The 26,469-nt window shown below is 44.5% G+C and overlaps 1 protein-coding gene across 1 annotated transcript in view; it reads left to right on the top strand.

Moving 5' to 3' along the window:
* Window positions 1–26,469, top strand: part of ZC3HAV1 (zinc finger CCCH-type containing, antiviral 1) — a gene marked incomplete at its 5' end in the record, with an annotated part of 66,708 nt that overhangs the window by 34,606 nt on the left and 5,633 nt on the right. Inside the window, 9 exons of the mRNA XM_082661515.1 lie at window positions 884–1,648; window positions 2,454–2,552; window positions 4,957–5,080; window positions 6,905–7,079; window positions 12,559–12,679; window positions 16,197–16,299; window positions 18,987–19,077; window positions 19,904–20,034; window positions 20,408–20,538. Coding sequence (XP_082517641.1) covers window positions 884–1,648; window positions 2,454–2,552; window positions 4,957–5,080; window positions 6,905–7,079; window positions 12,559–12,679; window positions 16,197–16,299; window positions 18,987–19,077; window positions 19,904–20,034; window positions 20,408–20,538 — 1,740 coding nt within the window. The remainder of the gene's footprint in view (window positions 1–883; window positions 1,649–2,453; window positions 2,553–4,956; window positions 5,081–6,904; window positions 7,080–12,558; window positions 12,680–16,196; window positions 16,300–18,986; window positions 19,078–19,903; window positions 20,035–20,407; window positions 20,539–26,469) is intronic.

Genomic DNA, 26,469 nt, shown 5'->3' on the forward strand with positions numbered 1-26,469 from the left:
ACACCACACAGACAGACTTCACTTGCGCATGCCACATACACCATACATGCATATCTCACCAACCGACACACGTCACACACCATGCGTGCAACCATACACACACATACACCCGTCACATGTATACCACACGTGCCTATCACACACACACACACACATGCACACACTTCATGCATGCACACACACCCAGCACAGCACACCCCACTTATAAACATCACATGCATGCACACCGCACTTTGTACGTACTCACGAACACACATGCTCACCCCCCTCCCTCCTGTCTGCTTCCCGGGGGTGTGACTTACCACGTTTCTAGAGAGAGGCCAATTTTTCTTTTTTAGATATTACTCATTTAAGCTTGGGCATTTGGGGGGCTGGACGAACGACTCTGGAAAATTCTCAAGCTTCAGTGAAATCAGACCTCTGTTGTAGTTTCTTTTGTTGTTGTTGTTTTATGTGTCATGAATCCGTAACTTAGGTACACCTGTATCACAATATGGGCAAACTCTAAATGATTTTGGGGAACTCCTCCCTGATTTGTACTCGTCTGTCTCTCCATTTACCCTAGCGGTGAGTGACTTGAACTAGAGAATTGTGGACAGCCCCATCTAAGAGTGTGGGCATTTGGGGGCTACATCTAAGTCCCACGAGAGAAGCCAAGCAGAGCCAGTGTCAGTTCGACCTTTATCCTAGGTCATAGGTGGTGTTTTCTGCAGGGCTGGCAGGGTGACAGATTCCTGCATTGTCATAAGCACCTTCTCGAGATTTTCACACAAAAGTAATTTGATAGAACTTCGATAGCAAACCTGGAGAAGCTGAGGCGGAACAGGGCAGGGAAGTTAGTCACGTTAACACCAACCTCCGTTGTTTGCTTTTTCTTTCCCAGCTCCTCCTTCACATCGCAGAGACGCGGCACACAGAGGCAGAAGCAAGAGCAGAGACCGGGCCAGCGGGGACTCTCTTCCATCTGCTGCAGCTTCTGCCCAGAGGTCCTGCCCCCCCAGTCCAGATCCCACCGGCCGCGGGTCTCCCCCGGACGATGGGCCTGTCAAGGATCTTGCCCACAAGTTCACGCACTTGGGAAGTCAGAAGTGCCCTCCGCCTTCCTCAGGCTCGTCTGCGGCGTCCAATCTTGGAGGAACCGGTCAAGGGGGAGCAAGCCAGAGGTTTGCAGAGAATGGCAGTCCAGAGGCTCTTTTCTATGGGAATCACAGCAATACTTACGTCACTTTTGATTCGACATCAGCTCCCAAGTGGAAGGGCCCCGCATCCTGGCAGAATGACCAAGACACTGGTAGAGAGAGTTTGTTTTCTTCCAGTCAGGCTGTCTCCTTCTCGCCTCTTGGTTCTCCACAGATACCTGAAACCGTCACCACCAGAAAGAGCACGGCCATCCTTTCCTCGGACTGCGTGAACACGGAGGGCAGACGTGGGAATCAAGACAGCCAGCATTTCCCGCTTTTTAATAATAACGTCGATGACATGGCTACAGATGCCACTTCCGTGAGATTGTTAAATCATAAAACCACAGCCAGTTGGCAGAGAGAAAAATCTTTACCTAGCGGTCAGGACACCGGAGTGACTCGCAGCCATGTGCAGCTCGCTGGCCAAATGACGGCTGCCGACGATGGGGCCACGGCCTTTGTTAATGGTAAACACACAGAGGAGACATTCTGGGCTAGTCTGTCCACAGTGCCCCCAAATGGCTCTAGTAAAGTGATAGATGAAACTACCGATGTAGGTAAAACTGATGCCACTCGTTTGGGCTTCACGTCGGCAGTCAGTGGGGAGAAAGACGTGTTACGCTCTGAAAGTCAGAGGCTGACAAGCCAGGTTCTGCCCACACATGGGGAGACCACTGCCCCGACACAGAGCAGCACTCACTCTGCCCAGGGTCCCTCATTTTACACCTTCCTTAAGCAACAGAGCTGCAGCCTAAGGGACCCATGGTCGGAACTCTGCTCAAATGTCTGTTCCCCCTGCCAGCGAGATTACAACAAGGGCTCGGGCTGGGCTCTGTGTGAGTCACTGAGGGACAGAGAGGGGCCCCATGTCTCATGTCTGCAGCACAGCAGCTAGGGCTAGTGGTTTCTCTTTGCATGTCCCTTAGCAGTATTAAAGGGCAAAGGGGTTTTGGTTAAGGAGCACTTCTGATGAGGAGATTGACATATGAAGATGGAAGGACCAACCCTAGAACTGTATAGAATAAGTGCTACATTTATTCAGAACAGGAATAGTTCAACTATGGTTTAAGAAATAAACATAACTCTCAGGTGCCCCAGATGTTCATGTTTGCTTTCATGTCTAGGCTCTCATTAGCAGCAGTACATGAATCATAAGCATTTTCTTGAACGTGGCCCCCATTTCAGATATTCTTCCCCACTGTAAGACCAGATATCTTGATTTTCGGTTTAAATATTAGGGTCAGCACACATGCATCCTCTTTTGTTTTGTAGATTCCGTATCTGACGTTGCGAGTACCGAATGTTCTACGAGGGATGAACATGGCTCAAACGAAATTTGTCTTGACCATCTGTATAAGGGTTGTCAACTTAGTGAGTAACTTACTTAAGGACTTTCTAGAAGCAGAAACTTTGTAAATAGTAATATGGCTAACATTTACTGTGTACTGTGTGTCCGGTGCAGTGCTAAGAATCTTACATTCATCGTCTTTAAACTTCACATCAACCCTAGGTTCTGTTGTTAACCCATTTCGCAGATGCACAAACCACCCACTTCACCACTGCATGATATATACGTTCTCCTTTTACAATTCAGTTTTAGGTGATCTGTTACGCTTACTCAGGGACCCATCTTTTTGCACACAAAAAGCAAACAAAAGTATCCTAGCAGACACATTTTCAAAGTTTGTGTCCTGTCGTGATTTAGGCATTGCCTCTCTTCTGGGCCGTGGGCTCTAGTCGCCCCTCAACGTGTGTACTGAGGGACCCGTGCTCTACACGACCGACATCTTGTGTGTCGTTGCAGTCAATGAGCCACCCCTGTCCACACTGTTGCCTCCCACCAGGATTCCTGCAGAAATGTTTCCCACAGGGCTGCTTGGGACACAGAGCTGCCCTCTCACTCTTACACCGCTCTTTCCCTTTCATGCCTCCACCCCAGGCCTAGGCATCATGTCTGATTCATTTGCTTGATTACCTAGTGGTCTTAGACGCATTCACCTTGTGTCTGAAGAGGAGAGTCTGCCCTGCGTTCCCTAAATCAAAAATCTTTAACTTTAAAATATTTTCTTTTTAATTATGGTAAAATACACATAACAGATTTTACCATCTTAAATATTTTTAAGTGTACAGCTCAGTAGGGTTCATTACATTCGTATTGTTGCACAACCAACCTCCAGAATTCTTTTTATCTTGTAAAACGGAGACTCTGTACCCATTAAACAACAACTCCTCCTTTCCCACTTCTGGCAGGGAAGCCCCTGGCAGCCGCCATTTTGGTTTCTGTCTATAAGTATGACTTCTCTACGACCCTCGTATGAATGAACTCACACAGTATTTGTCTTTTTCAGACACTGGCTTATTTCACTTAGTACAGTGTCCTCAAGGTTTATCCACGTTGTAGCCGTTGGGAGAATTTCCTTCCTTTTTAAGGCTGAATACGATTCCATTGTATTCTATCACATTTTGTTTATCCATTCATCCATTGATGGGCGCTTGAGTTGCTTCTCCCTTTGGCTGTTGTGTATAATGCTGCTATGAACACAGGTGTACAAGTAACTGTTTGAGATTTGCTTTCAGTTCTTTTGGGTATATACCCACGAGTGGAATTGCTGGATTATATGGTAAATGTATGTTTAAGTTTTTGAGGAACTGCCACACAGTTTTCCATAGCGGCTGTAGCATTTTATATTTTCACCAGCAATGCACGAGGGTTGCAGTTTCTCCACATCCTTGCCAACACTTGTTAATTTGTTTGTTTGTTTGCTTATAGCAGCCGTTCTAATGGGTGTGAGGAAGGTTATACTTTTTGAGTCAGCCAAATCCCAGGCAGTGCCACTCTGGATTTCCTTGTGATGTCTAAGCCTGCCTCTTTTTATTCTAAAGTAGTAACACATCTTTTAGACATTTCAAAACGGTTGAAACATAATGCAAATTGTGAAAAATAGAACTGTTTTCTGTACTCCTGTATTATGGACTTCTAACATTAATTCATTCTTCAGCAAGCATTCATTGAATGGTCATCTTTTTCATGCCCAGCCCTCTGCCAGTGAAGCAAGGGAGAAGTAAGCTAAACAATGATGCAGGCCTTTTTTCAATGAGTTTGTTGTTAAGATGGGGCATCAAAACAGCCACAAATTTGGGAGCTCCCTGGCTCCCTGGCAGTGGTTAGGACTCCGCACTCTCACTGCCGGGGGCCCGGGTTCCATCCCTGGTCGGGGAACTGAGATCCCACAAGCTGCGCGGTGCTGCGAAAAACAAACAAACAAAACATGCACAAATTAGAAAACTGCGTAAAATGAGTAAATACGTAAATAAAGGACAAACTGAGTCCCGAGCACTGGCTGAGGGAATGAATACAAAACACAAGTCAGTTCAGAAGAGCACGAGATTAGTGAGGGAATTCTTCTGGGAGAGATGAATTTTAGGTCAGGGCTTCAAGGAAACACAAAAGCAGTTGCCTATGCTGGAGAGCAGTTTGTCTCAGTAAATCCACGTGTGGGGTGCAGAAAGGGTAACTGTAAATTTATAATGATCTCAGATTTCCATGTGGGTAACATGGCTTTTTGGGGAGCAGAGAATTTTGTTTTCTGATGAGTCTCCATGGGTAATAATGGAACCTGGAGTTTGGGGCAATGCAGGTAGGGGCCAGCATGAGCACAGGTGTAGCTGGGAAATGTGCCTGCAGGGCAGGATGGGAAAGGTGGGCCATGAAAGGATGGGGAGAGTCAGCAGTGAACTTGGCCGAATCGCTGAGACTTCTTTTCTGTCTTTTTAGAGAGGTGCAACAAAGTTCACTTCCACCTGCCCTACCGGTGGCAGATGTTACTTGAAAACACCTGGATGGACCTCCCGTTCATGGAGGATATAGAGAAGGCCTTTTGTGACCCCCAAGTCTGCAAGTAAGTTGGTGGCCGGTCTGGCTTGTGAGATGCACAATATCATCAGAAGAAAGCCCAGTGCTATGCTTATGGGAAGAAGAAAAAGCAGTTTTCCTTCAGAATCCCATTCAGGTTAACTCTTGAGATAAAAATGGCAAATGCCTGCTGAGTTAATGAAGAAAAATACATAAGTGGGGCAGTTTTGAAGTCACTCAGAGCCTGGCTATTACAAGGGACTCTGGGAGTATTTGCTAACTCAGGTGAAAGAAACAGGGACACAAATATGTGTTTAGTTAATATTTGTCAGTGTGTCCCGCAGAACAACACAATGCGTCGGTCGGTTTGTATTCCTATCAGCTCATCGTAGGACTATTACAAGTACTAAATGATGAGCTCAGAAGAGCTTTGACTTAATTTCATAGTTTGAGAAAATGATTTGAGTCATTTCACATCGTTCTAGGGCAGGATTTTGTTGTATACTTTAGCATTTTATACCTTCCTCCGTGTTCGCTATTTCCTCTACCCTGGAGGTTTCTAAGAGGCTACCTTATATTTCTGCTTCTATTAGGGCTGATATGGGTGATACCACCCATGACCATATTTATAAGCTGCATCCTGTTTTACAAGGACATTCTTTGGGGGGAAAAATATGGATGTGTCGTCGTCTGCAAATTTAGTGAATTTTTGGTGGAGATTCTGTGTTGCAACCTTTTGCCACTAGAGGGTGGCGTCAGCTGTTTTGCTTCTAGGTGTATTTCTCCCCCCAGGTATATCTGAAGCAGTGTTTTTCAACCTTAGCGCTATTGACTTTTGGGACCAGATAATTATTTGTTCGGGGGGGGGAGGGCAGTTTAGCATCATTCCTGGCTTCCACCCACTGCATGCCAGTTGTGATAAACAAAAACGTTTTTCGACATTGTTAAATGTTCCCTGGGTCACAAAATCGCTCCTGGTTGAACATCACTGATCTAGGAGGTGTTTCATAGAGCAGTAACTCTTAAACTTTTTGGTCTCAGGAGCCCTATAGAGTCTTAAAATGTATTGAGGATCCCAAAGAACTTCTGTTTATGTGGATTATAGCTATTTATATTTACCATATTAAAAATCACAACTGAGAAAAATTAAATATTTACTGATACATTAAAAATAACAATAATAAACTCATTCATGTTAACATAACATTTTTTGATAATTATATATCCAACTTATATATAGTTATATGCATATATAACTGTATATAAGTAAAACTATAAAAATAACTTTTCCAAAACAAAACAAAACCAAATTCACTGAGAAGACTGAAATTGTTATATATTTTTGCAAATCTCTTTATTATGAAATCAAACATCACGTAGCCTCTGGAAAACTCCATTGTGCACCTGTGAGGGTAGGAAGGTGAAAAAGACAGGTGATGTCTTAATATCATTATGAAAATAACTGTGACCTTGCTGGCTCCCGAAAAGGTCTTGGACCACACTTTGATAACTATTTGAATAATAATTGAAAAAAACTGACCCACTGTGAGTTTCTAACTGACTTTCTAACAAACATTGAGCCAATCCATTGTTTTGTGTGGGCACAGTTGTCTATGGGGGATATTTTTTGAGGGAAGAACACATTCTGTGACACCGTTGAATATGTGGGGCAGGCAGGTTACATTACCTCTCTGTAGTTCAGTTTTTTCTTTTATGTGTAAGACCGAAAGCTGTATAAGGGAAATTCAAAGATCCCTTTCAGCTCTCAAGGTTTAATTCTATCCTCTTATTAGGGAAGACCAGAGTGTAGAAAACAGAAGCATTTTGTTTCAGTGAAGCATTTTGTTAACACTAAACTTTTCCCTCTCAGCATTTCTATTGGAAATTATAAAATCAGTTTCCAGAAGATGACTTGTGATTATAAACCCATCCGACGTCTCTCCACGCCTTCATCTGTCACGATGCCGGCCGGTTCTCTCTTCACCACAAAATGGATTTGGTACTGGAGAAATGGATATGACAAATGGGTTCAATATGGAGAGAAGGTGGGTACCACTCCTCCTGGTGGACGCTCTTGTATAAACTTGCCAACTTTAGAAGAAACTAGTAGTACAGTGTCTGACACCCACGTGGTTACCCGTGGAGCATGGACATGGTAGAGGAAGTGGTGCTTTTTTACATGATGCTCAGCAAGCATGGACTCCGATTGCATCATAAAAAATTATAATTATTTTTAAGGAACTCCTTGATCCATGAGCCAGCCAATATCCTTCTTTCCTTGCTATCGGGGCCTGGGCTGGAACCTTGAGCTAGCTTTCTATGTACTAGTACATAAATGTACAGAGACTACTGCTTTCAGCCAGAAGAGGAGGCAGGACTGAGAAATCAGAAGACTGATACAGATGGTTACTAGGATGCAGTCAGAGTCTGGATTCAGATGGACTAGAAGATTCTAGACTTACCCGCACAGGGACATAGTAAAGGGAGAGAAGTTTATTTTTTTTAATTTAATTTAATTTAATTTTTTAAAATATCTTTATTGGAGTAGAATTACTTTACAGTGGTGTGTTAGTTTCTGCTTTATAACAGTGAATCAGTTATACATATACATACATCCCCATATCTCCTCCCTCTTACGTCTCCCTCCCACCCTCCCTATCCCACCCCTCTAGGTGGTCACAAGGCACCGAGCTGCTCTCCCTGTGCTATGCGGCTGCTTCCCACTAGCTAGCTATTTTACGTTTGGTAGTGCATATATGTCCATGCCTCTCGGGAGAGAAGTTTAGATAAGCAGAGCTTCTGTCTAGTATCCTTTCTTTCCTTTGGTTCATAGGATTAGAGAGAGAGAGAGAGAGGGAGGGAGTGAGCTTAAGTAGGCAATGAAATCAGAGTGATGAGAAAGAGAAAAGAAAAGCAAGAGATGGAAATGAAGCCAAAGTAGGGACGAGGAAATGCCAGCGTCGGATTCTCTAGGGTTAGAAGTGGACGGGCTACACATATGGCTCTGCGCTCCCTAGCTGTCAAAGCAAGCAAAGAAACACTATGTTATATGGTCCCCTGTGCCTCCATGAAAAGACCATTCCAGTTACTCAGGAGAAGCACGGCTTTTTCTCTGTTAGTGAGGCCTGAGAAAAGGGTCTCCTACGGGGCCACACAGAGGGGACCTTGTGTGCTGTGGTGAGTGAGGTCCTCAACCTTGGTCCCACCATCCGTGCAGTACATGGCGGTTTCCCAGTGGTCTTAGCGGCAGATACATGCTATCAAACAATCTTTCACAGAACCTAAATGAGCGAGCTAGGGTGAAGCAGAGGTGCCCTGTGCAAAGAGGACGGGGCTCAGGGCTCTTTGCTTTCCCCTCCTGCGGTGACCTGTCAAGCACCTCGGCGTGAAAACCCCTGTGATATTTAGCTTCGTACGGGCTCTTCTTATATTTAAGCCGAGGATGGTGTCAAAGTGCAGTTCCATAAAGGTGATTCCGTGAGGTGCCTGTGGAAATAGAAATTATAAACTCAAATTCTTTAGCCTTGGTTATTAAATAAAATAATTAAATAAAACGAAACGAAACGAAATGAAATTAAAATAGTAAACTATAGGTCTCAATGGTTCTTATGTCAAATACTTGCAATTTTCAGTAAGATAGGGCAGAAGGGTTAGAAAATATTTGTATTCTAGTGACATCATGATCCCAGAGACCAAAAGGAACTTTAAGGGGTAAAAGATCATATTTAAATTTACACAGGTCCTGTCACTCATGTCCCCTAGTAAAACATCAAGAAACTTCCTGATAAAACTTCTTTAATATGAAGTTCTCCCTGGGATATTCAGTCTGTGTTAAATGCACAGTTCTAGAATGTAACTTTCTACCTACGAACACAAAAAACGTTATAGTCATTGAATCTGTGGCACTTGTCTGTTGTAAGAAATGGAATGTGTTCTTTGAGGATGTGAATAAACTCTTACTGTCTCATATTAGTTAGACCCATCATTATATAAATTGAGTGGGCACTTCTGTTATAAAAGAAAAAAAAAAAAAAAAAAAGAAAGGAAGGACGGGAAAACAGGCCCTGGGTTTGGTGTTTTCCTTGCTGGTCATCCAAGTAAAATAAAAATGGTGGTACCGGGAGATCTGAAACACAAACATAAGTTGCAGCCTGGTTTCTTTCATAGTTCAGTGTATTATGTATTATGGTCCAAGTTTACAGCTGTTTGATGACCTGGTTTGATCCAGTGTACAGGTTAGAATATTTAGAGAAAAGAGTGGACTGAATAGCTTTCAGACAGAGCCCTACGGTTTTTATTTCTTGCAACTGAATTTTTAATAAGAGTTGCGCATATATGTATAGCTGATTCACTTTGTTATAAAGCAGAAACTAACACACCATTGTAAAGCAATTATACTCCAATGAAGATGTTAAAAAAAAAAAAAAAAAGAGTTGGGCAACTGAGATTTCCGGGTTAGGAACCTCTCTGGTAGGAACTGGGAGAAATAGAAACTTTTGCCAACAAAGGGTAGATGCATATGTTTGACAGTGAACCCTCTGGAAGGTAGAATTGATATATGGCAGTTCAGGTGCTTAACCAGGACTTGTACCTACATGGATGGTGGACCAGGAGAGGACGGTGGGCAGCAATGGTGCAGGATGGAGTTACAGCAGGAGTGACTGGAGGGCAGAGCCAGGTAGCAGTCATGGGCTTTGCATCAGTCAGGGGGTGCAGATCCAGACCCTCAAGATGTTTACCAGCAGATAGCCAAGCTTAGTAGCTGTGAAAGCTGGCCTTTTGGGGCAGGAGTCCATGACCTGAGGGAATTGCCCAGGACAAGGGCAAGCCATAGCTCTAGAAAGCCGAGATCAAGGCAAACATGTAGGCACAAGACAAAAGCCGAGACCTGGTAACTGAAACTGAGGTATAAATTCAAGTCTTCTGGGAGAATGCATAATTGAAGCCTCTACCATTCATTCATTCATTCACTCACCCATTCAGAACTGGAGTACAGTGAGGGCAGAGCCAGAGGAATGTCCCCGTGAACCATGAGAGGCTGTGCAGATGCTCAGACACTGACTTAATGGTCTCGTTCTGTCCGGTATGACAGCCACTAGCCATATGTGGCTATTTAATTTTTTTTTTCCCCCCAGAGAAGGAAGGATTTATTACTTGCAGCAAGGAAGAAGAACACGGGGGATCTTTCCCAAAGCAATGTCTCTGGGGCTATTTAATTTTAAACTTAAATTAATTAAACTTAAATAAAATTAAGAATCAGTTGTTGTCACACTAGTCACACTTTAAGTGCTCTACCAGCAGCTGTCCCAGCAGCCACATGTGGCTCGTGGCTACCGTATAGGACAACACAGAGAAATTTCCACTGTCAAAGAAAGTTTTAGTGAATATGGCTGAATGGACCCTAAAGCCTTGCTGGTCAAAGTCAGGTCCGCAGAAGACCAGCAATGTCAGTGTCATCTGGGAGATGTTCAAAATGCAGGCTCTGGGGCTTCCGTGGTGGCACAGTGGTTAGGAACCCGCCTGCCAATGCAGTGGGCACGGGTTTGATCCCTGATCCGGGAAGATCCCACGTGCTGCGGAGCAACTGAGCCCGTGCGCCACAACTACTGAGCCTGTGCTCTAGAGCAACTAAGCCTGCGAGCCACAACTACCGAGCCCACACACCTCGAGCCCGTGCTCCGCAACAAGAGATGCCACGGCAATGAGAAGCCTGTGCACCGCAAGGAAGAGTAGCCCCAGCTCGCCACAACTAGAGAAAGCCCGCTTGCAGCAACGAAGACCCAATGCAGCCAAAAATAAAATTAATTAATTAACTTTAAAAAAATGCAGGCTCCAGAACTCTTCCCCCACTTCCCCTGAATCATTATGCAAATTTTAACAAGATCTGGGTGATTTACATTTACATTCAAGTTTGAAAGGCTTTGACCTAGAGTTTGCAGATTCCTTCCAGCCAGGAACAGGGTTCTGCAGAGCTGAGCAGGCAGTTGAGGGGTACAGGACTTTGGGGATGGGAAATTAAGGCAGAGATTCAAGTCATCAAACCAGGGTACCCAGGGCCCAGTGGTCCCGTGGTAGGATGCTGCACTTTCACTGCTGAGGACATGGGTTCAATCCCTGGTCAGGGAACTAAGATGCTGCAAGCTGCGTGGTGCAGCCCAAAAAAAAAAAAAAAACCACAAACAAAACCCCCAAAAATCCAGGGTGCCGAGAGGTGATGGCTGCCTTCCCCCACCCTTGCTCGCAGGTGTTTGCCCACTTAAGCCATTCTCTGGGGTCTGAGGAAGGCATATGGTTTCCCAGCGAATCATCTAATCATGGAAACTCAGTTTCCTGCTGCCCACCCTGGATGGCAGTCTCTTTTACAATCATCCCGATACATGTCCCAGCAGCCGTTGCAACGAACATCGTTGTGGTATGACGTAATTGTTCATGACTGTAGTTCAGAAAGTTCTGCTGAAGTTAGCCTTCTCGTTCCTTCCTCCCATTTGTCCTGGTTCTACCTCCAGAAACACATCAAGTTTATTCCTGCTTTGCACTGTGTGCAAATACTTGAACCCAGTTTTCCTGTGCCACCATGTTCCTCTCCAGGCTAAGAGACCTCTCTATCTGGGACGCCTTCCTTGGAAGCTTTCGTTCTGGTTCTCCCCCTTTACATCCTGCAGACATTTCCATTAGGGAAGGGGAATGCGATGGATGTAGCGGAAGCCTGCAGAGTCTGGCCTGTCATTAAAGGGACTGGGAGCCCCTGCCCACCACCGGCTGCCAACAGGATCTTGCTGTCATCTTCCATTCTAGATCACGAGGAACAAGAACTCCTTACCATTAGATATTGGGAACCCCTGCTCTTGGGGGCTTATATCTGGTCTGTCATCCCTGACATAGGGTGGGGACAATGGAATGGTGGCCTAGTCTGCTCCCTTGCTAGGATGACACACTTCCCTTTACTTCCCTTTCTGGTGTTCAGACCCATCATATGTGCCTTGAGGCTGGATATTATATCGTTCCATTTTGGGGGTGCCCCTTTCATTATAGCCAGAGGAGAAGGGCTAGGTCACTCTCATTTGGACAGCAGTACACCTACTGGAGTTTTACATGCCTTCATACCAGCTTTAAACTGTGCTTTCTCATCGTGTGATGGGCTGATAGCTGTGATGTTCTACTTCATGGCAGGATGTTGGATTCTGTTAGACATCATGTCTGCACGTTGGGTACCAGTTGCTCTGTACACTTGAGTCATATTTTATGGAAGGTGTAAAAGACTTGCAAAGAGCTTTGTTTTTCAGGCCTCCACCAAGGGTATGGTCAGTTTCTGCAGTGCAGAGCGTGCTCTCAGCCCCGCGGTGGAGACTACAGAAGGGTGTGACGTGGTCCCACCCAGGAAACTTGGCAGTCTGATTTGAAAGGCAGGGTGCATTCCAGTTCAAATTCCACGGCTAAAATAAAGTTATATAAAATATCATAGTAGAAATTTCTTAAAAGCCTACCCTGAAGTCTTTACCTTTTTTTTTTTTTTTTTTAAATTAGAAAGACAATGAGCACATTTCAAACATCGACTCTTCATACCTGGAGTCTCTGTTTCTATCCTGTCGCAGGGGAATTGTGCCATTTCAGGCGGGTTCACAAAACTACGAGCTGAGTTTCCAAGGTAAGTCTTTGTGTTTGGCAGTGGTGCCTGTTGCTGGAATCCGGCCTGTGGCATCCGCGTGGGAGTGGGAATGGAGTAGCCCGGCGTGCTGCGCTCAGGACCCGGGTTCTTTTTAGCAAGGCAGGCAGTTCCGTGGGTGGGAGCCAGTGGCGGTCAGAAGACCTGTCCTCTGGAGCCTCGGCTCTGACGCAGAGTAGCTGGGGACAGCACCGAGCACCCTGTAAAATGGGGGCATTGGATTACGTGGTCTCTGGGGGTACTTCCGGCTCTGCCATTCTTAATTTCTGACTCTAGGTGGGCTGCTTCCCAGACTGAGGCAGAATTTTCAGGTGCTGATGATTGCAGTAGAGACCTTGGGCCTGTGGGTGCCTTCTGAGTTTTATTTTATTTTATTCATTTATTTATTTATTTTTAAATTTATTTATTTTATTGTGTTTATTTTTGGCTGTGTTGGGTCTCCGTTGCTGCGCGCGGGCTTTCTCTAGTTGCGGCGAGCGGTGGCTACTCTTTGTTGCGGCGCAAGGACTTCTCATGGCGGGGGCTTCTCTTGTTGCGGAGCACGGGCTCTAGGCGCGCGGGCTTCAGTTTGTGGCCCGCGGACTCACTGTGGGATCTTCGCGGACCAGGGCTCGATCCCTGTCCCCTGCACTGGCAGGTGGATTCTTAACCACTGCGCCACCAGGGAAGTCCCCCTTCTGAATTTTAGAACCTTGCTGTTCCTTTTAGGCTTCATCATCTAGGTCAGTGGTTTTATCCATCACCTTTTCTAAAGACTTTGCCTTCCGCCATGTTTATTTGAGCCTCCATAGGAAGATTTTCTGGTTACCTTCTACCCATCTGTCTGTTGTGTTTAGTAAAAAACCAGGGTAGAGACTGCTCTCCCTCTGAATGTACTGTCCCATCGGCTGCATCCGTGGGACACCCCCTGCGTGTGGTCAGATACTTGCCTTTCCAGGACCCAGCCCTATAGGTGCTTTGAAAGAGGTAAAGGAGATTTTGTCAGGTCTTTGACATTCCCAGGTTGTACCTGAGATTTGGGTCCTGTACCAGTTATGGTGTGTTAAGTCATATAGCTTTGAAGGGCCATTATACCAACTTCTGTGGAAAGCAACCTGGCAATACATATCAAGAGATATTAAAATATGCTTGCTTTTTTATTTTCTCAGGAATCTTTCTAAGGAAATAATTCACAAGAAAACAATAAGCTATAGGCATAAAGGGCTCTGTTAAAGCCTTACTTATAGTACTGAAGTAGAGGAACAGCTTGTGTACCAGTAAGGTAGTGACTGAACACATTAAGGTATTAAATTTCAGTGGAGTACTGGGCGGTTGTTAAAAATTATGATTATGAAAACTGTGCAGTAAAAGCAAAATTTGATATTGTTAAATGAAGAAGACAGAACCCCAAGTTTGTATTTCTTGTACTTTTTGGTTTTTATGTTATATTTAAAACAGAAATGAATTTTTTAAAAATTTAACGTGCATGATAAGTGCAGGAATGTATGCATGTGCACCAAGACTAGACGGCAATAGAGAAAAATAAAAATCTCCTCTGTTGGATGGTCAAATTAAAAATGTGCTTAAATTAAAAAAAATTTTTTTGGTGGTATTCTCTGTGGTGAAATGTGGTGGAGAGGTGAGAACCAATATACCTTGTTCCTGAGTCTGAACAATTTTAGCTCCATAATTTTGTTCACTTGGTTCATGGAAACCAGTTCAGAGAAGTTTGCAGTGTTCCAGACTACTTTCTTTCTACTTCTTATTTGCTCTTATTCATTAAACTAGTATTAGAGTCTCAGTTGTGTGTTAGGCCCCGTTCTGGATGCTGGCAAACCAGGCAACTTCAGAAACTAATTACAGCTGCGGGGAAATTGAAGCAATGTGAGGAGGCAGAAAGAGAATGGAGGAATCATGGGAGAGAGCCTGCTTTTATCTGAGGAGGAAACTTTGGAAGGGAGGGGGCAGCCCATGCACATGGGAAGGAGGTGTGTAAGAGATGAGAGAAGACGTTGAAACTTAAATATTTTATGAGCTGGAAACCTCGAGAAGGTTTTGAGCAGGGCTGTGGCATGATCTGATTTGCTCTTTCTGTCATTGTTTGTTTTGTTGATGTTGATGTAAAACTGTACTGAGGCGTAATTGCTGCAATAAGATGCACCCATTTTAAGTGTGCAGTTGGATGACTGCTGACAAGTGAGTGCAAATACTATTCTAATCAAGATCTAGAACGCTCCCATCGATCCAAAAAGTTTCCTTATGCCCCTTTGCAATCGGTCTCTCCTCTGCAACCAGTTTACTTTGTCACTATAGATTAGTTTCCATATACATAGAATTCCATATACATAGAACCTTGTAGTGTGTACTCTGCATATGGCTCTCTTCTCTCACTCAGAATACTGTTCTTCACTCATCTATGTTGTTGCATATAGAGTAGTCCTTCCCTTTTCACTGCTGAGTAATATTCTATTGTAAGGATATACCATGGGGCTTCCCTGGTGGCACAGTGGTTAAGAATCTGCCTGCCAATGCAGGGGACACAGGTTTGAGCCCTGGTCCGGGAAGATCCCACATGCCACGGAGCAACTAAACCCCTGCGCCACAACTACTGAGCCTGTGCTCTAGAGCCCGCGAGCTACAACTACTGAGCCCGCACGCCTAGAGCCCGTGCTGTGCAACAAGAGAAGCCACCGCAATGAGAAGCCCACGCACAGCAACCAAGAGTAGCCCCTGCTCGCCACAACTAGAGAAAGCCCTCGCTCAGCAACAAAGACCCAACACAGCCAAAGATAAATAAATAAAATAAATTTTTTAAAAAATGGATATACCATGGTTTGTTTAGCCATTAACCTGTTGATGGGTATTTGGGTTGTTTTCACTTTTTGGTTCTTGTAATAATGCTGCTAGGAACATTCAAACGCAAGTTCTCGTGTGGATGTAGCTTTTCATTTCTCTTGGATAAATACTAAGGAGTGGGATTGTTGGATTGCATGGGCAGTGTATGTTTAACTTTATAAGAAACTACCAAATTGTTTTCTAAAGTGGTTGCACCGTTTTATACTTTCACTAGCAATGTACGATGATTTACTTTTTAAAGAGCTCATGCTGCCTGCAGCTTAGACTTAGGTGTACAACATGTGTGAATTGAAAATGACATTTCACATTTGAGGAAGGAAAAAACTTCTAAGATATAGCTACCACATTCCAACCCATAATCGTTGAAGCCTGTCATGGGTGACGTAATCTGGCTGCCCTGGCTCTCTTTACCACCTGACTTTGATTTAAAGATTAGATTAATTCAGGAGTGCTCATTTACCTCTTTGTTTTCTGGGTCTTATACTAAGGGCAGTGAAGAATACAAGTTTTTATCATGAGTAATTTCCATCCAAAAGGATTTTCTCGATTCTTACATGTACAGTTGAGTCATGAATATTTGCTGTGTTACTAGCCTCTGAAAAATAACAATAAATCATTTCCTAGGACTGATTCTTGATTTGTGTTTTGTTTTTTCTGTCTAAAGGGATGATTCAGACAAACATAGCTTCCAAGACCCAAAAGGATATCGTCAGAAGGCCGACGTTTGTGTCTTACTGGGATGTGGAGCAGGTGAAACATGGACAAGTGTGAGTGTCTGGAACGCTGCTTGCCGGCACACGTTTGAGATGTTAACACGTTGACCTCGTTGAGTCGCTCATGAATCTGGACCCTGTTTTCTGAAATGTTCCTGCTCACATAACACTGCAATTTCCTTTTGCTTTAACGATGAGTGAGGTACTTGCTAAGCGGTACAGCATGACTGAAAGAATTCTAGAGCAGGAAGTCTGTCTTTCCCTCCAATTCCTGGGGGACTTTGGGCAGATCTCTTACTCTGGGCTCAGCTTCTTCAGCTGGGAACGGCTGGTTGTTCCCAGGAAAGAATCAAATGCACAATTACTGGGTTTTTGTTTTGCTATGGGTTCTTCTGGATATCTTTAGTTTTGTTGAGTGCATTTATAGGGGTGGGAGGCTGAGAAAGAAATGGAGAGAAAAAAAGGGATGTGGTAGCTGCCTGAGCAAAGGCTTTGGGGAAAGATAAAGTTGATGAAAGGGGATTTGTAAAGGAAATTTTGCTGTGGGGATTCAGTGTGACGCCTCTGTCTGCTCATGAAACTCAGTCAAACCTACATTGCTCATGAACATTTTTGGAGTTGGATTTTTTTTTTCCTGGGTGATGAGTGATTATGTAAAACAGACGTCGAGGCAGGTGTGAAGTCTGTGTTCTAATTAGGTCCTTTTGGTTGTAAGAATTAAGGTATTCCATGGAAACGGGAAGTTACAAAAGGGATAAACGTGGTGTAGTAGGGAAAACAACGTTTTACAAGCCAAGGCTGGGGAGCTGAGCTCTCTGAGGGCCTTAGGACCGGGAGTTGGGTCCAAGTGCTGCTTTAGGGCCTGAGCAGCCTGGGGTCACAGATCTTTGCCTGTGACCAGGTTAACGGCCGGACTCTGGAGCTACATGTCTAGGCTCAGCTTCTGCCTGCTGCTTATTAGTTGTGTGCATTTGGACAAACTAATCACTCTGCATCCCCCGCATCTGTAACATGGGCTTGATCCTAGTACATTTGTCAAGTATATCTTAGCTGCTTTTCTTCTTATTCTTATTCCCCTGCTAAGAGACTCAGCAACCTTATCTGTATCTATGTGCTTATCTGTCTTTATATCTCCTAAGACTTTTCTCTGGCTAATGCTTGACAATTTTAACCTCATTATTCCAATCTTTTTTTTTTTTTTTTTTTTGCGGTGGTACGCGGGCCTCTCACTGTTGTGGCCTCCCCCGCTGCGGATCACAGGCTCCGGACGCGCACAGGCTCAGCGGCCATGGCTCACGGGCCCAGCCGCTCCGCGGCATGTGGGATCTTCCCGGACGGAGGCACGAACCTGTGTCCCCTGCATCGGCAGGCGGACTCTATTCCAATCTTTCTATCCCTTCAGCTGTACCTTCTGCCGCTACTACCCAATTTTCTCTGAATTTCTTAATTCCAACTCCCAAGAATTAGAATCGGATCAGCCTAGCCAGCTAAGCTTCCCTCCAGTTCTTTTAACATTCAAATGAATAAAGTAAAAATATCGCAGTGTTGAGAGGCGTCAAGTACACTCCCACCTGTCTCCCCTAGCATAATCCTCCACCTCTTCCCTCCCCTCCACAAATATCAGCTCCTCAAAGCTCTTGAAATATTCTGTATGATGAATGGTACGTAGTGATACTAAATAGTCAGCTAAGTGAGTGAGTGAATAAAATGAATTGAGAAAACTGTTCGTGGGCGGCTGTGGAGAGAACCAGCTTGAATCTTGCTGTCATGAGCCCAGAGGGGACACACTGCTTTAGGACAGACTAAGGGCTGTGAGTATTATTCTGAACAGCCCAAAGAGAAATGAACTATAGCGTTGTTGATGAGCACCTTACAACGTATTAATTGAATTTGTTCTGCACTATACTAGCATAGTATGGAAATCAGAGCTTAAAATATAAATTGGGGCCAATTTCTTTCATGCCAAAAGAATCTTCATTTTACAGAAGGCGGTATTTTTTTTTTTTTTTTTTTGCGGTATGCGGGCCTCTCACTGTGGTGGCCTCTCCCGTTGCTGAGCACAGGCTCTGGACGCGCAGGCTCAGCGGCCATGGCTCACGGGCCCAGGCGCTCCGCAGCATGTGGGATCCTCCCAGACCGGGGCACGAACCTGTGTCCCCTGCATAGGCAGGCGGACTCTCAACCACTGCACCACCAGGGAAGCCCCAGAAGGGGGTCTTTAAAGAGTTTTTTTCCTTAAAGCATTTTTAAAAATTTAATTTTCTCATTATGGAAAATTTCAAACTTAAAATTGTACAATAAATCCCTATGTATTGTACATGTTAGTAGAGAACACCCACGTGTATGGTTACTCTGAAATACAGTTCATCCAGGAAAGGCAGGATTCTTTCCCCTATACCCCTATTTTAGTGTTTATCACTTGACAAAGAAACTGTAAGACAAACTTAATGCTAACACATTAGGACCTTTGAAGGTTAAGCAGAAATGTAAAAAAGAGTCAAGGCTTTTACATTTTAAATCAATAGGAAAATAACAATTTACCAAATTATGAATGATTACCACCTTTTTTAAAAGCATGATTACTGATATGTGTGTACTAGGAATATGCAGGGATGTAGTCCAAAGAAGATACAAAGGGGAAGTTTTCTGAGGAACCTCACCTTCGTTGAAGTTAAGCACAGAAGGTGATTTGGGCACATGAAACGGGGAGCCAGGTGAATTTCTTTCTGTCTTGTTTGCAGCCATCAGCAGGTGAGGACCCAACCAGAGCCTTTCACCTCGGTATTTAGTCCTCAACGGGGCACGTGCACCTCATCCTCAACTGGCTATGAGGTACTTGGTTTTTACTTTTTAGTGGGTGAATTGTTTAAAGATGGGACAAAGTACTTTGCTACAAATGTGTGTATTTGAATGAATGAATGAGTGAAGGAGTGAGTGAATCGCTTCTGCAAAACCCTTGAATCAAGATGCAAAGGCTGACATCTAAATGGTGATTGTGTCATGTGCCACTTTCCCAGAGAACAAGTCTTCTCCAGGGCACTCTGTTTCCAGAGTCCAGGCATACACGATCTCCTTGGGATAGATCCTCACAACAAACTTGTAAAATAGATATTCGATTCCCTACCTTACAGATGAGAAAACTGGAACTCACAGTAAAAGCGACTTGTCGTTAGTTGGAGTTAACAAACAAGTTTCTATGGGAGTTGAAGTGTGCCTTACCTCATCACCTCGCCTGCTTGGGGCGAGACTCTTCCTGGATCATTTAGCCTCCACATCAGACTCCAGCTTTGGGTGCAGGCAGCTCTGCTTGGGCTCCTTGGGTACCTCCAATGCCTCTGCCCCTGCACTGGCCTTAGGCAGGGAACTCACCAGGTCATTGGACTAACTAAGTCACATACCTGGGGATGGGGTGGGGACGCTCCGTTTGCCTTCAGGCATAATGCTCTGTTAGCCTGAAGTCAGCCTGAACAGACGGGCTCCATGCCATCTAGTTCATTGCCGGAATGGACTGCCAGATGTGGAAGGCCTCAGCCAGCTTATCCCGTCTGCTGTCAGAGGCCTGGCAAGGATACTCCGTGGCACAGGCAGCCATACATGTGGACATATCATGCCTTAAATGTTTCCTGCTTCACACTTATATATTTTTAAATTTTTTTAGTTGTTTGAGATCAATAATGACTCCCTGGAATATGCCAAAGTGAGTGAGCATTTCAAAGCTTCCATGAAAAATTTCAAGATTGAAAAGATAAGGAAGATCCGGAACGCAAAGCTCTTGAAGGCTTTTGAGAGGTTGGTGGCCACATTATCAGGTGTCTTGACATAAAGTTTGAATGGATTAGTGAAGATCTGTCTTTTAAGATTTACATTCACTGGTTCATTTTAGTAGTCAACAGTTTCTTCAATCTCTAGTTGTGTTTTCGTTGTGTCCACTCAAGCTTCTCTCTTTCAGCTGCAGCTTTACAATTAAATGCTTTCATGTGTCTATCATTTAAAAGTTTTCATATATTTCTTTTTTACAGCTGTTGCCTTAATGTTAGTAGCTCCATTCTGAAAGCTAGCAGAATAAAATTTTAAGATGATTAGACTTTAGTTGAGATTAATGTTATTAACGGGAGCGGAGGAGGAATGTTCCCGATACTGAGTCTCACATTTCTTATATTAGGAAGAAAAAGGAGATGAAGAGAGACGAGCGAATCCTATTTTGTGCAGTGAGACGCACCCATGTGGAGTCTGTCTGTGCGAATAATTTTGACTGGGTCATACATGGAATTTGTGACACCAAATATGGAAAAGGTTTGTATGGGATAGAGAAGCCGAACTAGTAGAAACCATCGCTCAGGCTCTACACATGCTCCTGTTATGAGATATATGTAATTATTTTGTATTAACCAGCACATCCAGGCTTTTACCGTCATGGAGAGAAAATAAGCTCATGTTAACCTGAAATGTCCAAAGTAGAGTGGGAAATTGCCGTGGGACTTGATCACTGCACCTTAGCCCTGCTTCCCTCCTGTCATTTGTGGTTTGCGGGAAGGGCAGGGCGGGGAAACCAAGGCATCTCATACATCTTGCAAGGTACTCCCCCTTGTTGATGACTTTGTCTACCATTGCTACTCAGTACCGGCCATGGCTCTTCCTGACCTATGCCCATCCTACTGCCACTGCTAGGTTCTAATCAAAGATGGGAGATGAGGCCTCTCCCATCTCAGGCCACACCGGTGGTCACACAAAATCTTTTCAGCTCTTTCTTTTTGTTCCTAAATTCCTTCATGCAACTCAAAAACCAAAAACCCAAAAGCCAACCAAACAAAAACCAAAGAATCACTCATCTTTTTTTCTTTCTTTAAAAAAATTTTTTTTTTGGCTTTCCTGGTGGCGCAGTGGTTGAGAGTCCGCCTGCCGATGCAGGGGACACGGGTTCGTGCCCCGGTCCGGGAAGATCCCACATGCCACAGAGCGGCTAGGCCTGTGAGCCATGGCCGCTGAGCCTGCGCGTCTGGAGCCTGTGCTCTGCAACGGGAGAGACCACAGCAGTGAGAGGCCCGCGTACCGCAAAAAAAAAAAAAAAAATTGTTTTTGGCTGCGCTGGGTCTTCATTGCTGTGCACGGGCTTTCTCTAGTTGCAGCGAGCGGGGGCTACTCTTTGTTGTGGTGCGCGGGCTTCTCATTGTGGTGGCTTCTCTTGTTGCAAAGCACAGCCTCTAGGCGCGTGGGCTTCAATGGTGGCAGCATGTGGGCTCAGTAGTTGTGGCTCGCAGGCTTAGTTGCTCCTTGGCATGTGGGATCTTCCTGGACCAGGGATTGAACCCGTCTCGCCTGCACTGGCAGGCAGATTCTTAACCATTGCACCACCAGGCAAGTCCAAGAATCACTCATCTTAAGGGAACAAGTAATAGTTTATCACATTTTCAAAGGGGGCTCAACTCATATAACTAAGATTAAATTCAACGCCCCTCCCCCCCAAAAGCAAGAAGCCAATCAGTCAGTGAACAAATATTTTTGAGTGCCTTCTATGTGCTACATGCTGGGGACACAGTGGTGAACAAGTTAGACATGCTCCCCCCCACACCATTATTTTACATAATTTAATGATTGCAAATGTTCACCTGCTGTAGATGAAAAGAACAGGCCCTGTGGACACCTGAACAGGTTGGAGAGGTATTCCTAAGAACAGGTGGGGTTCACCAGCCTCATAGAGTCAGGAATAATTGGTCCAAGACATGGCCACACAATAGACTTGACCCCAGGGCAGGGGAAGCTAATGAAGGGTTTTAAGCTGGGGAATGACTAGATGAGCATTTCTTAAGTTTCTTAAGTTTAAACACATCACTAATACCTACTGAGAAATGTTTGGAGATAGCGGAGTAACCATCTTGAGTGAAATATAACAGGTGTGACATTTAAACCCATCAGTTTCTCATGAGTCTCTTTTTTCTTTTTGTGGTATATGGGGCCTCTCACTGTTGTGGCCTCTCCCGTTGCGGAGCACAGGCTCCGGACACGCAGGCTCAGCGGCCATGGCTCACGGGCCCAGCCGCTCCGCGGCATGTGGGATCTTCCCGGACCAGGGCTCGAACTCGTGTCCCCTGCATCGGCAGGCGGACTCTCAACCACTGCGCCACCAGGGAAGCCCTCTCATGAGTCTCTTATGTCAGAAGTCAAACAAATATTTCTCCTAGAGAATGGAAATACGGTACACATATATATACGTGTTCCCGGGTCTTGGCCATAACTGGCTCTACTAGTGACATTCTTGGATGCTTCGTCTGTTTCTCCTCTTTTATGAACAGAAGAGTGCTGAAACGCTCTGAAATGTGTTTGGATGGCTTGACAGTGTTACTCACTGGCTGTCATTCTTCCTTTAACTTGGTGAAAGGGGAGAGTTGTTCGTGGCCAAGTATACGCCTTTGTGTAGCATGGATGCAAGAGGCGAGGAGGGTGCCTGCAGTTCTCTGGACGTGCAGGGTGTTCCTCAAGGAACCTTTCCCCATGCCACTCTCCCTTGTGAAGGTCAGGGAGGGGTCCTGCTCCTTGGCCTGTCTCTTGTTACATGGAATTAGGGGGTGTTTTTGTTCTGTTTTTTGTGTTTTTTTTTTTCAGCATGCGGGCCTCTCACCGCTGTGGCCTCTCCCAGTGCGGAGAACAGGCTCCGGACACGCAGGCTCAGAGGCCGTGGCTCACGGGCCCAGCCGCTCCGCGGCATGTGGGATCTTCCCAGACCAGGGCTTGAACCCGTGTCCCCTGCATCGGCAGGCTGACTCTTAACCACTGCGCCACCAGGGAAGCCCCTGTTTGTGTTTATTTTTAATGTTGGCTTTCCAGTCCTGCCTCCCATGATGCTGTTAATACGGTCTAGATAGACTGGTATGAACCACTGGACCCATAATCTTGAAAAGATCAGGCAGTTATCTTAAAAGAGGCCAAGGAGCAGATCTCAAAGAGATGGCTACTCTCTGAGGGAAAAAAAAAAAAAACCCCTGTTGCACACGTGAAACCCCTCTGGATAGGCTGTTGTCTGTGTAATTTATACATGATTATGTGTAAGAGGTGGTAAGACATGCCTGGAAGGAGAGAAGGGCTCTGGGTTACATCTTGATAAACTGGAGTTGGAAACCAGGCATGTAACAGGACGTAGAGGAGAAGAGTGGAAGGCAGGTGAGTAAGCAAGTTCCTACAGGCTGGAAGGTGGCCCAGAACTGATCAGACTGGATTGAGGAGAAGAACTGCAGCAGTTAGGTGAAAGCCACCCACCTTAACAGCAGAGGAGATTATAAAAACTCAGATTTGGATAAAAAGCAGAAGCAAAGTGAAATTAGAAAAAGCACTTGTTTGGGGGGCGGCTACTCAAGGAAGGACCTGTCCTGATACCAGCTGGATTCAAGACCCTAGACGGGTCATGTATATGGTCAGGGAACATGTTTAGGATCCAGGGTGCAAGATTCTGCCACCCAGGTACCTCAAGATGCCAAATGGTTAGAAAGAAGGAAACAAAAATGTCAAGATAATCTGAGTGTCTATGTAGAAAACTCCAAAGAGTCTCCAGGGCATTGGAATGTTGGTGTTCGACCGGGGAGTGCGACACACGCATTCCTCTGCTCCTGGACTCCCCTGTCATCTCTGACTTTTAGCCACTGACCACCCTCTGGGCCCAGAACCTAGGTCCCTGAAAGCCTGAGTCAGAGGCAAGTTGGCCCTTTTTGACTCTCAACTGGGAGAGGGTTCCTTCTCCTGGTCTTATTCAGAGTTCTTTCTAGTTAACAAAGTCTGCCATTTTTTGCCGTGTATTTCTAGGTCCTATTTTGGTAATCAAAAGCTGATCATAATTCTTTCTCCTTATATATTCCTTCCAAGATTCTAATTCTCTTTGAGGCAAAGTATGTGTCTGGCTAAATGAAGGATAGTTGTGTATAAAGAATTGGAAGGAAAAAAGCATAATATTTTTGACAGTGTTATCCCATTATATCAGTTATACTGAATGAATGAAAAAATGAATCAAAGCAGACTCTAGAAAATCAGCACATTGTGAAGTCTAAGTGTGATCTCTGGGACAAACAAAAGCTAGCTATGCAAAAAAAAAAAAAAAAAAAAGTTGAGAGAAGAGTGTTTATGAAGACGAGAGATTGACAAAGGCCAGGGAGGCTGTGGACAGCACAGCACAGCACACTTAAGGTGTGGTGACAGTGACGAAAGATGAGGTGGTAGCCGTAGGTTGGGGTCAGATTCTTAAAGACCTTGCAAGCCATGCTAAAGGGATGATGGATTTTATCCTGAGGACAACTGCAAACCACCAATGGCTTTAGGAAAGAAATGACATGTCTCTGGCTACAGTGTGAAGAGAATGGGCAGGACCAGGATTGCAGGTGGAGAGAACAATTAGGTTGTTTCAGGAGTCCCGGCTAGAAATGAGGGTGGCCTACAGCCACGCAGTGGCAGAAGGAGGGAAGAGGATGTTGGGTTTCAAAGGATCTGTTCCTTGAAAGGGGTATTTGCAACAAGACAGAGTCCAGGTCTTAGGAGAGTGGGCTAAAAGGTTGGGTCTTTGGTTTGGATCATTTAAGCTTATGTAGACTCCAGATTATATAAGCATGATTTAAAAACAACTGATGCTGTGCTCGCTCCAGCAGCACATATAGTAAAATTGGAACGATACAGAGACGACGAGCATGGTGCCTGCTCAGGGATGACACGCAAATTCGTGAAGCGTTCCATAAAAAAAGAAAAGAAGAGGAAAAAAAGCCGGATGCTTTCTTTTAAAAATCAGTTATTTAGGGTGATGGTTACTCTTTTCTCAATGGAGAATGATAAAAATGTCCTCCAAAGATCTATAATGCCTGTAGAAAGAGTCATTCTTCATTCAGTTATCATTGATAAACAAAAATAATCATATTAGCACTCAGACTTTCTTAGAAGATAGAAAAAATTTAATTGAACAACTGTAAAAAAAACTCAGTGCCATTAAGACATATGTACAGCTATCCCTGAATGTCGAAAATAGGTTTTATGGCTAATTCCAATTGCTTTAAGTCAAATCTGTTTTTACCAGTAATTCCATACTATTTACACCTTTTACATGCATAACTGGAATTCACTTATCTGTAAATGTTAGCATTCTGGAATGTCACTCAGGGTCTGAAAGAGTGAACAACTGTGTATAAGTAGCCCATGTTGCCATAAAATTTCTGTGCCAAAGATCATGTATGTTTATCCTCGGGAGCTCCCCAGAATCCATTTAGTCTTATGCCAATAACAGTGTTTTCTTTCTCAGCCCAGCACGTGTGTGGAGTGGGAATAAAGAGATACTAGAGGCAGGCAGCAAGAAGGAAGTTAATAGCTGTTAAGTGGAGAAGGAGGAAAAATGATCTGCAAGGCACAAACACAATTTTTTTTTTCTCATGCTGGAGTCATTAGTATAGGAGAAAACAGCTCTATCCACCTTAGTAACTCAACAGGGCATCCCCCTGTTATAACACCATATGTCAGAATTAATATCTGCATCTGAGGTATTAGTAAAATAAAGGGTAAAATGAGTTTGTTCTGTTTTTTTTAAAATCAGAGAGGTGTGTATGCTTTAGAAAGATTTCATTCCAAAACAGGTTGAATTGTTTAGAAGTTCTAGAAATTGACATATGAGGAATTGCTCTTTGTAGACACTTAGGAAATGAAGTATGGGGCTTCCCTGGTGGCACAGTGGTTGAGAGTCCGCCTGCCGATGCAGGGGACACGGGTTCGTGCCCCGGTCCAGGAAGATCCCACATGCCGCGGAGCGGCTAGGCCCGTGAGCCATGGCCACGGAGCCTGTGCTCCGCAACGGGAGAGGCCACAGCAGTGAGAGGCCCGCGTACCGCCAAAAAAAAAAAAAAGAGGGCACAGCCTCTAGTCCTAGTTTGCTTGCGGAGGCTATAACAGAGCAGTACAGAATGCAGCTGAAGGAGCATCTTTGGCACAGAGAGGAGTGGGTGGCACAGTAGAAATGTATTGGGTTGACTTTTGTTTGTATCCCTGGTCATTTTCCAAGTACCTATTGGCTCACTGCATAAGACTGTAAAAAGATCTTGATGGACCTACTAGTTCTTGAATTTAAGCTTGTTTTGGTCACACATCGGTAAGAAAAAGACAACACAACAGGAAAAAAAAAAGATGAAAAAGCAGCTCAGAGAAAAAAAAAGATGAAAAAGCAGTTCATATATTGGCATATATGAAATATGCCAATAAGCATATGAAAAG

Source organism: Grampus griseus (assembly GCF_964374135.1).
Source record: "Grampus griseus genome assembly, chromosome: 9".
Lineage (NCBI taxonomy): Eukaryota > Metazoa > Chordata > Mammalia > Artiodactyla > Delphinidae > Grampus > Grampus griseus.